Here is a 12,688-nt window from a genome sequence, read left to right on the forward strand (position 1 = left end):
AAAGAAACGAGCCCAACTATTTCTATCCCACCCGGGGAATCGACTCTGGGATCCTGGATTGTGATTCAAAGACACGGTTCACTGTATTACGGAACTCTCACCATTATAGATGCCGCCACCTGTAACATACAGGGAATATGGCGCTGTCTTATCAAACCTAATTCCTAAACCCAATAAGAATTGATGAGGTAGAATTTAGTATGTGATGTTCATCGTTGCTGTAGGTATTGAAATTTGTTCTGTATTGCAGCAGCATCGTTTCTGCAACTTTAACAATTTTCACTACTTGATGTAAATTTTAGTGTAAATGTTAATTACATCCATACCAATTTAACAAGAATGTATATTTTCAACTCAGGGAGAAGAGGGAGAATGTGAGAGTGTTGGCGGAGAAGAGAGTGAAGTAGGAAGTGCCTGCGAGAGCAGTACAAGTCAAACTGAAGGTGGATCTCCAGTTAGCTCTTCCTCATTAGGTTCCCAATCATTAGAACTTCCAGTGCCACAGCCAACCTCACAACCTGAAGCTGACCTTCAGGTAATTCCTTAATGCAGTTTTTAAGGGTACAACATCTCTGTTTACATTTGAATATCATTTGAAGTTTATTTATTTACAAACATGAAAATATTGGAAGATTTTAAGACAATGTCTCTTGGGCACACTCCTGTGCCTCTAGTTCTGTCTTGGTCAGTTAGGCAAAGGCTACTCCCCACTTAATTTAGCACCTGCCTCAACTGCTCAGGTCCTGGGCAGTGGGGTGGAGACATGTGTGGGGTGGAGACATGTTCTCCACCAAGTTTGGTTCACGCCTCTACTTTTTTGTAGCTATGCTGGGAATTGCACTGTGTTTTCACTCCATTGTTTCTTCCTGTTGCCTGATTGGGCTCGGTCACCCCTTTTGTACCTTTACTCCATGCTCCATTTATGACCCCTTCTTTTGTTGGGGGTTCCATGCAAAATAAATACTAGAAATGTTGTAAGATCCATGATAAAGAATATATGGTAATTGATACACAAGGCAAAAGTTTCAGAATCTCTACCATATAGATACCATTTCAGATAGGCATTGTACAGGATGATGATACAGGCAGGGCAGCTAAAGCTGCATATGATAAACCTAGGTTTTCCCACCACTCTCTTGTCAAAACTGCACATATTCTAGAAACTAGGACTGACAGAATAGTAATCACAGTCACTCAAATGGCAAAATATACTAGTATAAAGAATTATGATATGTTTTAATATACAAAAAACAATATAATTAATAATAATGTCATTGTGTCGGGGTACAGGAAGCCAGTGTGCATTCATACACATTTTCTCTTTTTTTTTTATCGAGATCCCCCCCCAAACCCCAAGGCCGAATTACTGACCCCACCCAGGATGCAACCCCCACAACAAGCTGATTAACTCCTGAGTACCTATTCACTGCTAGGTGAACAGAAGCATTAGGCGAAAGAAAATATCCCCAACCATTTCTGTCCCGCCCGAGATTCGAACTCAGAATTTTCAATTGTGCGTCGAGAATAACCCCGACTGTACTACCAGGATCCTAGATATGTACAGATATCACAAAACATCCACTAGACATTGTGACATTGTTGTCTGAAATTGCTTTATTTGGACCATCTCTGTGAGCAGCAGTGCAAGGACCGGAGGATTGACAGTCCTAAGTGGTTACAAGAAGCAAAGTGCCTAGAGCACTGGCACAGGGTTCATTTAAACTCTGCCAGCATAGGTGATGTCTGACTAAACCTGGTGGTGCAGGGAATAAGAGATCAGTAACATCAAATTTTCAAAATTCATTGCGATGGGGGACAGGCAGCCAGAGTGTATTCATACACATTAGACTTATATTGAGGTCCCCCTTCCCCCCCAAGGTTCATTTATTGACCCTGCCAAGGATGCAACCCCATATCTAGCTGACTAACTCCTGGGTACCTACTTACTGCTAAATGAATAGTCCCATTAGGTGATAGGAAATGCGCCCAACCATTTCTGTCCCACCCGGGATTCGAACCGGAATTCTCGATTGTGAATCGAGAACGAACCCAACTGTACTACAGGAATCCAACTCATTCTGGATTTTATTATTAAAATGATTTTATTTGATGTGGCACAAGTATAAGCAGAAGATCCTTTAGTGGGGACGATCTGATTTATAAATGATTATGCTCTGTTATAAATGATTATAGACTAAATGTTATGAGGTCAGAGTTTGCTTGTGCAGACTAGTAGACTATTTGATATCATATCTTGTGATTCTATGTATGCTTAACCATCTTGTGTGATAGGTATACAGTATGAGATGAACTCATAGGTAGCTTTTGACTTATAATTTGTAATGTAATCTCTCTCGTTTAGAATAGAGTAGAAGCACATTTTGTGTGCTTAAGTTTGTGAATAAAAAATTTGTGACACCTTTTGGTGCATTCCTATCCAAGCAGAATTTATGAATTGGTTAGGGGTTCAGAGTGGGACATTTCTCATACCACTTTCAGGCTCTGCTGTTTGGCCTGAAATTTGCTCTGTGAATCTTCACCAGACTGCTTGCATGGTCTTTCAACTCCTTTGTGTACTGTGGATCTAAGTTCTGGCCTAACACGACGTCTGATTAGTTTGTGCACCCAGTCATTCATCTAGTTTGCTGGACAGAAATTTGATCCTAACCCAGTTGGCCCACTTTAGCTTTATGGTGCCGTCTCAGGTTTGGACTTGGTTGGGCCTAGTCTGGGATATTAGTGCATTCTCTCTCTCTCTCTCTCTGTCATGGATGACCCTGTGACAGGTTCTAAAATATTGAAACCATTTGCAAATAATTCTTCCAGTTTAAAAATACATTATTCTATGCAGCAGCAACTTTATCGATCACATTTTATCCCACAGTTGTTGCAACTTGTAGCGGACCAGAGGTGGGTGGGAGCAGTACAGTTTGTTCGGCAGTATCGTGCTCTATGGCATCACGAAGCGTGCCCCTCCCATACTCTTGATGACATAACAGTTATCCTCAACACGTACTGTGCATATCTTGCTGACAAGAAACCAGGTAATTCATTACTTAATTTTGTCATTCATGTTTTCTGGCTTTTGAGATTTTTGTTATATAATTTTAAATGACTGATTTTTATGTCTAGATCAATAACTTTAGCACAGTTTAACTGATCTATTAATATATACAACATTGAAAATAATTGGTATTAAGCAAGATTTAGATTTAGCCATAAGTATAATAATGACACTTGTGTCACTTGGCCAATTGGTTAAACACTACTGAGTCTGGCTAGTAACTGATTGGGTGACTGCATGGTCAGCCTTCCCTTGGCTCGACTAACCTCCATAAGCCTAAAAGGTGTTGTGTCATCGAAAATGCAAAGTCAAATAACTCTCTGTAAACTGCTCTTAAGATATACTATTGGAGTTTTGGTACATCCAAAAGTATTAGTTATATGCAAGATAAGAATTACTGAATATAATTAACATAAGTCTTTAAAACTATTTGTTATATACCCTATACTCACAGAAATCACAATAGTGTGATATATCAAATGAACAAATCCACAAGAGCCGTGATGAGGGTTCGAACCTACGTCCAAGATAGGTTAAAGTGCGTCTGGGATCATCCTGGATGTAGGTTCGAACTCTTGTGGTTCACGGCCCTTGTGGATTTGTTCATTCTGGACCGTCAGTATGTTGGCTGACGCTAAACAGGGTGGAAGTCTGCTCTGGTCTTGGTTGTCTGATTGACTTCACCCTGCTGGTGCTCCTGCTGTGCGTTGACGGTGGCCATCAGCTTTGTGACCAGTGCTCACCAGGCTGGCCAGGGGCAGTGGGGTCCGTCCTTCCGTCAGGCTCACAGCACGGTGCGGGAGTTTGCGGCAGTTTGGCTGTTGCTTTAGAGGGTTTGGGTCACTCGGGGTTCAACCATCCGGCTTTATTCGGACTGTTCTCCAGTGGTTCATTGCTTGAACTGCAGGGGTTCTCTTCGGTCCTTGCCTCTTTGGGACTGGTCACTTCAGGTGGCTCGTCTGCCGGTTTCTCAGGGTTTGGCTTTCCGTGCAGTACATATTTAGGGGAGTTTCCAATGTCCTGGTGGACAGCCTGTCTCTGTTCATTTCCCTGTCCATGGAATGGACGGTCGATGCTGACTCCTTCCGTTGACTCTTCCGGACGTATGGATTCCCGGAAGTGGATCTTTTCACTTCGGCGTGGTCACGGCGTCTCCCGATATATGTGGCGCCCTTCCCCGACTGCAAGGCTTTTGCGGTGGATGCCTTTCAGAAGGACTGGTCAAGGTGGGGTTACCTGTACCTCTTTCCCTCGGTCCAGCTGTTGTTTCGGATTCTGGCTCAGTTGGAGTCCTTCCACGGGAGAGTAGTCCTTGTGGCTCCTTGGCTGGCCCAGCCTAAGTTTCAGGCGCTGCTTGCTCGATGTCTGAACCTGGGGCGTTTTCCACGGCCGTCTCTTTCGTGAGCTTCATATAAGCTTGTATATAATTGCTTCATATATGAGCTTGTATATAAGTCACCGGAAGCAAACCCTCAGCAGTTTAAAGACCAACTAATGAAAATAGAACACCGCTTGGAAAACCTCACAAATCCAGCCCTGAACATCATCCTGCTTGGGGACTTCAACATACGGCACGTGAAATGGAAGCACCTGGCTAATACAGTAATATCAGAAAGAATACCAGGAAGTAGCCTAAATGAACAGGCACATGCAAATGACCTGCTACGGATGTGCGATAGGTTTGCCTTAAACCAGCAAATAGTAGCACCAACTAGGAAGGAGAACACGCTGGACCTCATTTTCACTAATAATGATGAGTTGATCGGGAACATAATGATTACAAATACCTGTTACTCAGATCACAACTTAATTGAAGTTCTGACAACCATGGGGAATGGACCTTCAAAACCAGTCCAGATTCCCGGTGGAGGAGATTTCAGCAAATTCAACTTCAATAATAAACAGATAAACTGGGAGCAAATAAACCAGGACTTCACAGAAATAAACTGGGAAGAACAGCTAGAAAATGCAAACCTGAACCAGTGCCTGGAAAAAATAAGCTCAGTAGCACTAGAAATATGTTCAAACCGCATACCCCTAAGAAAAAAGAGAGAGATGCAGATTGGAACGGGAACGTCGTTCCCTATATAGGCGAAGAAAACGAATCGCGGAACAACTTGAGAGTCGCACCCTATCTCAAGAACGGCGAAGAAGGTTAGGTCGAGAAATAGAAACAATTGAACTCAAGCTACAAGAATCATACAAAACCCAGGAGAGGCAAAGAGAGCAAAAGGCCATCAGTGAAATAGAGAGAAATTCAAAATATTTTTTCTCCTATGCAAAATCAAGATCAAAAACCACATCTAGTATCGGACCCCTGCGAAAGGGAGATGGAACTTTCACCGATGACAACAAAGAAATGAGCGAGTTACTGAGGAAGCAGTACGACTCTGTTTTCAGCGAGCCATTAAATGCACTAAAGATTGATAACCCAAACGAGTTTTTCATGGATATGATACCAACATCAAATCATATATCAGACGTCGCCCTATCCCCACTAGATTTTGATGAAGCCATAAACAGTATGCCTATGCACTCTGCACCAGGCCCGGATTCTTGGAACTCCATATTCATCAAGAACTGTAAAAAACCACTATCCCAGGCCCTTCACATTCTGTGGAGACAAAGCCTAGATACTGGCGTTATCTCTGACATACTAAAAACAGCAAAGATAGCACCACTCCATAAAGGAGGAAATAAGGCAGAGGCAAAAAATTACAGACCGATAGCACTAACATCACACATCATAAAAATTTTTGAGAGAGTGCTAAGAAGTAAGATCACAAAATACATGGAATCACAGCATCTCCATAACCCCGGACAACATGGTTTCGGAACAGGGCGCTCTTGCCTGTCGCAGTTGCTGGACCACTATGATATGGCATTAGATGCTATGGAAGACAAACAAAACGCTGATGTAATTTACACAGATTTCACAAAAGCTTTTGATAAATGTGACCATGGTGTTATTGCACATAAAATGCGTTCAAAAGGAATTACCGGGAGAATAAGCAGATGGATCTACAATTTCCTGACTAACAGAACCCAATGTGTAATAGTCAACAAAATAAAATCCAGCCCATCAACCTGTGAAGAGCTCAGTCCCCCAGGGTACTGTGCTTGCTCCAGTACTTTTTCTCATCCTCATATTGGACATAGACAAGAACACAACCTATAGCACTGTATCATCCTTTGCAGATGACACTAGGATTTTCATGAGAGTTGGCAACATAGAGGACACGGCAAACCTCCAATCAGGTCTTTCTCTGGGCTACAGAAAATAATATGGTGTTTAACGAGGATAAGTTCCAGCTCATGCGCTACGGAAAAATTGAAAATATAAAAACAGAAACCACATACAAAACTCGGGCAAATCATAACATAGAACGAAAAGGCAATGTAAAGGATCTGGGTGTACTCATGTTGGAAGACCTTACCTTTAAAGAACACAATAAAGTAGCCGTCACAACTGCAAGAAAAATGACAGGTTGGATAACAAGTACTTTTCACACTAGAGATGCTATACCAATGATGATACTTTTCAAAATGCTTGTGCTCTCTAGAGTGGAGTACTGCTGCACAATGACAGCCCCTTTCAAAGCTGGAGAAATTGCTGACCTGGAGAGCGTGCAGAGATCCGTTACTGCTAGAATCCACTCAGTAAAACATCTAAATTACTGGGACCAACTAAAGAGCCTAAATCTGTACTCCCTTGAACGCAGGCGGGAGAGATACATAATAATTTACACGTGGAAAATGTTAGAGGGGCTGGTCCCAAACCTGCACACAGAAATAACATCACATGAGACCAAGAGGCATGGCAGGATGTGCAGAATACCCCCGTTGAAAAACAGAGGTGCAACAGGTACTCTGAGAGAGAACTCTATCAACATCAGAGGCCCGATACTGTTCAACACGCTTCCACTACACATAAGGGGCATAACTGGCCGACCCCTCACAGTGTTCAAGAGAGAACTGGATAAGCACCTCCAAAGGATGCCTGATCAACCAGGCTGTGACTCGTAAGTCAGGCTCCGAGCAGCCGCGTCTAACAGCCTGGTTGATCAGTCCAGCAACCAGGAGGCCTGGTCGACGACCGGGCCGCGGGGACACTAAGCCCCGGAAGCACCTCAAGGTAACCTCAAAGTAAGGTTCACGCTTTCCTCCGGCACAGAGGTTTCTGCTCTTTTGGTCCTGGTAGTCAGTTTGTTCAGTTGCAGCTTTCTCCTTCTTTTCTGGTGAAGAACAAGACAGATGGTTTCCGGAGGGGTCCTTGGGTCATTAATGCCTGGTTGGTCAGGACGGGGGTGCATCATGTGTTGTGTCCGGTTGTGGCTCTTCGCCGTTATCTACGTGCCTCGGCTTCTGTGGCCCGGGGATGCGCTTTGGGTTGATCCAGTTTCTCTCAGTCCCTGTTCCAGAGCTTGGATCTCCCAGGTCGTCTGCAGGGTTATTAAGTCTAGCCAGCCTGCGGTCTACCCTCGTGCCCATGATATTTGTAAGTTCGCGGCTTGGGCTACTGTGTTTGGCAATATGTCTCGGGCAGACATTCGGGTTGGGGTGGGGGGTGTTTGGAGATCAATCAGGGTCCAGGATGCCTAATATCTTGTTAATGTGCCAGACCCTCAGCAATCTTGTGTCGCCTTGAGTATGCGGTTGCAGACAGTTGTCTCATCTTTGTTGTAAGTGGTGCTGGGCAGCCGCCTCCCCAGTAAGTCCCTCTCTATTTCTGCTCTTTGGGTAGTTAGCTCCAGGGAGCCGACAAGGCTTCCCCACAGAAAACCAACGTTGAATGTAATGAAATTCCATTTTCTGGGTAGAGCCTGGGAGGCTCCCTGGCCTACGTGGGCTGGAACCCCCTTTCCCCTTCCCTGAGGGGAAGGGGGGGCTGGTAGTTGGCGCGAATGAGCAGCGCAGGTGTGATGACATGATGCTTGTTAGCTTGTTTTTCTTTGGGGGAGTTTCTAGCCTCTGTTTGGTCTCAGGTTGCATTTCTTCTACCAGGAGGCGTCTGTTTTAAAGTGCCTACCTTTCTGGGTGCGTATCAACAGTCGACGGCAGACATGAATGCTTTCATACATGAAAGTTTCATAGGCCATTGCTCCCTGCACCTCTCTGAGGGGACTATGTTCTGGCTAGTGGTCCCCGGTAGGCATGACAACTCCATACAACTGAAGCCTTGTACTAATATTAGCCAATATCAGTCCAATAACTCTAGTGAGCCTCTGGGGCTCTACCCAGAAAATGGAGTTTCATTACATTTAACACTGGTTGTTACCTTAGTTTAATTCCTTGCATATGCATAAAAGGAATTTAAATCTTTCTTGGTGTTTTGAGGAACTTTCTCTAAGTTATTTTGGCTCATTTGATTTCTTGGGTAGCTGTAGTTAATGCCATTTCTGGAGGGAGCTCCTACGGCTCCCCAGAGCTATCCAGACTGATAGGGATAGTCCTAACTTTTGACATCAGTCGATGTGGATGGAGTTCTAGGCCTACCGGGGACCACGGCCAGAATCTGGCCCCCTCAGAGAGGCACGAGGAGCAATGGCCCATAGAAATGCACCTGTGATTTTCTAGCATTCTATATCTGCCATCGATCGGGACAGGCACCCAGAAAGGTGCCTGTCTTAAGTTAAAGTTAAGACTAAACGTATCAGCCATGGATAGCTCCGGGAAGCCTCCAGGACTCACACAGAAAATGACATTTCATTACATTCAATGATGGTTTTTTGTATGTTTCATAATCTGTGTGATTCTTGCTGGGTTGATATTTCTTCTACAAGTTGAGCTTAGTTGTTAAAGTTCATTCTAGGAGGGCTTTTAGTATAGCCTTGGGGCTCCCAACCCTTCAGGAATCACAACAGGCCTCTGAGACACTCTCATGCCTCCCGAGAGCCATGACCAGAATCAGATATTAACCAAACTAGAAAATAAACATGTAAAAAAATAAGTTCAAGGACATTAAACAAATATAAAAAGGTACTAGTGTAGTCAATTAGGCACCAGCAAGCAGGGCACACGGCAGGAGACATGAATACATACGTGGAAGGCCTCCATCCAACAGATTCCAAATACAAATGAAAACAAGTTACGCATCAGGTCAAGAAAGAAAAGCACTACTGAGCAGCTTTTGGGCATCTGTTCCTGGGTGTTGGCTTTCCCTCTGCTTGGGGTGTTTGTCAGCCTCGCTACACTTGTATTGCCATGTTGAAGTTTGGCAGTCTGGTACCTCGTGTTCTGTTACAGGTCAAGGCACGGTTGAGGGTTAGCTCAAGCAAGGGGAAGGTTAACTTAAAGAGCCCTTTTTTATTTGTTTAGTTGGGTCTTCAGTAGCTCCCTCACCCTGTTCTCTTTTTTCCCTTTGAGTGGAGTGGAGTGGCTTAGTTCTGGTGGTTCATGAATGAGAGGGCAGGCAAGCTTGAGCCGTAGGTGACTTGGGCTGCCACCTGGTGGCACTTAAAAGGTGTTTAACAGAAGACAGTGATCGTTTACCTCAGTACCTAATTTTCTTCAAACTGTTGTTTGTTTTGTGTGATTATGCTTACTGTTGGGTTTCCTCAATAGTTCTGGATTGATCTCGAATCCACAAGCTCCTCTCACCTTGTAGAGATAGCAAGATTCTGGTCCTGACTCCCAGTAGGCAAAGGCAGGTCTCAGAGACCTGGTGCATCTTCCCAAGGCTTGGCTGGGCTAGTGCTCAGCTTATGGAGCTATTGACAGCCCCATCACAAGTGTTTAATTACATCAAACTATTTATTTTTTCAGTGTCTTATTAACTGTGACCATCTGGATATGGGCAATTTTATGCCTTGCAGATTCAGTATTGGTGATAGAAATATTGTTTAGCACAAGATGTTTTGAGTATAGTTTCAATAGCTGTAGCACTATCATTCTGAAACATTATAAACATTAAACAACAATTTGCAGGTATGATTGCAGTGTGTGGAACAGAAGCAGAACTTGGAGAAACAAGCTTTCGTCTAACAGAGGCCAACATGTGTGCACTCTCAGCTCTGAGAACGATTGAACAAGCTCCTAAGCCAACTAGAGATTCTATGGACTCGGTTATTCGTAAAACAGAATGCTAGAGACAGAACTCTTGCTACCCAGGCTGGAATTCTTAGTTCAAAATAATTGTCTGCCATACATTAAAAACATAATAACAATATTGTGACTGATGAAAAATTTGTGCTGTTTTTACCCTGGATGTTACGTATCTTATGTATTCCAAAAAACATAACTAAGATTTCTTGTTTATCAGTGCTCCTACATAGTTATAAATGTCTTGTAACAGTATTATCTCACGAAGCCCAGAAGCAAACCCAATGTGATTATCATAGTGGACTTTGCTAGCTGCATCACAGACATGTTTAGACTTAATCGGTGTATGTATATATACAGGAGGTCCCCGACTTAGGATGATTCTAGTTTCGATAGTTGCCACTGTTTCCTTTGCTTTGATTTTTGTTTGTTGTAACTCAGAAGTGATGTGGAACCTGGAATCAATAATAAATATACTTTAGTAAAAAGATGCTTAGTAAAGGCTGATTAAGAGAAAAATGGTGGTGGTAGCAAATCAGGGCCAAGAAAGATAAAGAGCTGTAATATTAACAGTGAAACTAGACATAATAATACACTCAAAGACATGAGGAAACATTAATCCAGATTACACATATATTGTGCACTAAGCAAATCACCCGACAATAAACATCAGCATCAAAGAATTTTAGAACACACAATGGGGTTCAGCACGAATAAATTCAACCATAACCAAAGAACACAGTTATTTAATGTAAAGCTGGAGTTATTATCTACCTATACAGCCATCTATATCACATATATCATCTATATACTTGAACCTCTCTCCTCAATAATTATCAAATCCAGTATGTAAGGCAACTCCAACATTCCTACAGATCAATTTATGAAACATTGTAAGTGGGGGGACTCCCAGTATATGATTAAATGATATAGAATCTCATTTAAATTTATCTTAAGCTTCGATGTGACTTGTGTACTGTATTGTGATCTGACTGTATTTTCAACATCATTTAGTTTGCATTATTGATCATAATAAGTTTTATGTACAAAAATTGTCAAGTGCTCCAACATTATAGTGACCTAATTAATGTTAAAATAATTAGAGTACTGTACGTATAGTATACCAGAACATGTTGACAGTTATTTTATTTTCATACATTTAATTATTTTAATCTGATTTTTACAAATAGTTCATCCATTACTTGTTTTAAGTAAAGTCTGTACCACATTTACCAGTTTATTAATTTTCCAAAACTTTCATGAAGTCTTTGGCATAAGAAGTTATGGCAATTCAACAACATGTGCCCCTTTCTGTGGGGAAGCCCCCATTGGCTTCCTGGAGCTATTGGACTGATTTTAGCTAATATTAGTACAGGCTTCAGTCATATGGAGTTGCCATGCCTACTGGGGACCACTAGCCAGAACATGGTTCTCTCAGAGAGACGCAGAAAGCAATGGCCTATGAAACTCTCACGTATGAAAGTATTCATTTCTGCCATCAACCAGGGATGAGCACCCAGAAAGGTAGGCGCTTCAAAACAGACCCCTCCTGGAAGAAAATTGCAACCCGAGACCGAACAGAGGCTAAAAGTCTTAATCTGAATCTGAACAGAAACTTCCCCAAAGAAAAACAAGCTAACAATACTTCGTCACACCGCACAGCGGTCATTTGCGTGGACCCCCTACCCCCATCAACTAGGAAAGGGAGAGGTGGGTCCCAGGCCAACAGGCCAGTTGCCAGACAGTCAGTTTCTCGGTTGAAGCTCAACGGGGTGGATGTTTGCTCTGGTCTCAGTTGCCTGATTGGCTTCATCCTGCTGTGCGTTGGCAGTAGCCAGGAGTTATGTAGCAAGTGCTGCATGCACTTAGGGCTCCCTCTCCCTAGGCATCCTGTGAATACACACCTTGGGGTTCAGTGTTCTCTTCTCTGGGTCCTTCGGGTTCCCATTCCCATAGAGGTAGCAGCTGCTTGGCCTTCTGCCTTGCCCTTGGGATCAGCTTAGGTCTCGGTGCTTTTCGTTTGGCCCTGGGTAGGGAGTGGTTTGTTTGGGTTGCACAGCTTCCATAACCGCAGTGGCAGTGCCTTTTTGTGGTCCCCTGGGTAGTGGTGCTTCCTCTGGGTTCTCGTTCCTACTTTTAGTTTTCTTTGCCTGCTGAGGGGATGCCAGGGTTCCTATTAAGTGTTACCTAGGTTCAGTAGGGCAGTCCTCTGGGTTTCAGAGGTTGCTCACCTCACAGGGGCCAGTTTGCCCGGATACATACGGGGTTACAACCGGCTTTGGTGGCACCAGTGCCTGGGCTTCCCGTAGGGACACATCCTCCCTGTGGGCCCCTGAAAACCCCCATTAGGGCTTGGTTGACCGCTATTTGTGTCATCCAAGTCCCATCTCGCCTTGAGGGAGTTTGATGGTTGTTCGTTGCCCGTCTCAGGGTAGGGATCACGTGTTATGCCTCCGTCAGGCTTCTTGTTGGGTTTCCGACGCCATATGACCCGAAGTCGTACTGGTCTTGTTCCCTGCTTGCTCTCCAGCTACCCATTCTTCTTCGGGAGATCTTAGGGGTCAAGCGGCTGTCGCATTGCAT

General features: G+C 43.6%; 1 protein-coding gene across 1 annotated transcript in view; it reads left to right on the forward strand.

Annotated features, from left to right (window-relative positions):
- Positions 1-10,613, forward strand: part of fry (Protein furry) — a 542,054-nt gene extending 531,441 nt beyond the window's left edge. Inside the window, 3 exon segments of the mRNA XM_069301552.1 lie at positions 359-535; positions 2,885-3,044; positions 9,992-10,613. Coding sequence (XP_069157653.1) covers positions 359-535; positions 2,885-3,044; positions 9,992-10,152 — 498 coding nt within the window. The 3' untranslated portion in view covers positions 10,153-10,613.
- The last annotated feature ends 2,075 nt before the right edge of the window (positions 10,614-12,688 follow it).

Source organism: Procambarus clarkii, chromosome 46 (assembly GCF_040958095.1).
Source record: "Procambarus clarkii isolate CNS0578487 chromosome 46, FALCON_Pclarkii_2.0, whole genome shotgun sequence".
Lineage (NCBI taxonomy): Eukaryota > Metazoa > Arthropoda > Malacostraca > Decapoda > Cambaridae > Procambarus > Procambarus clarkii.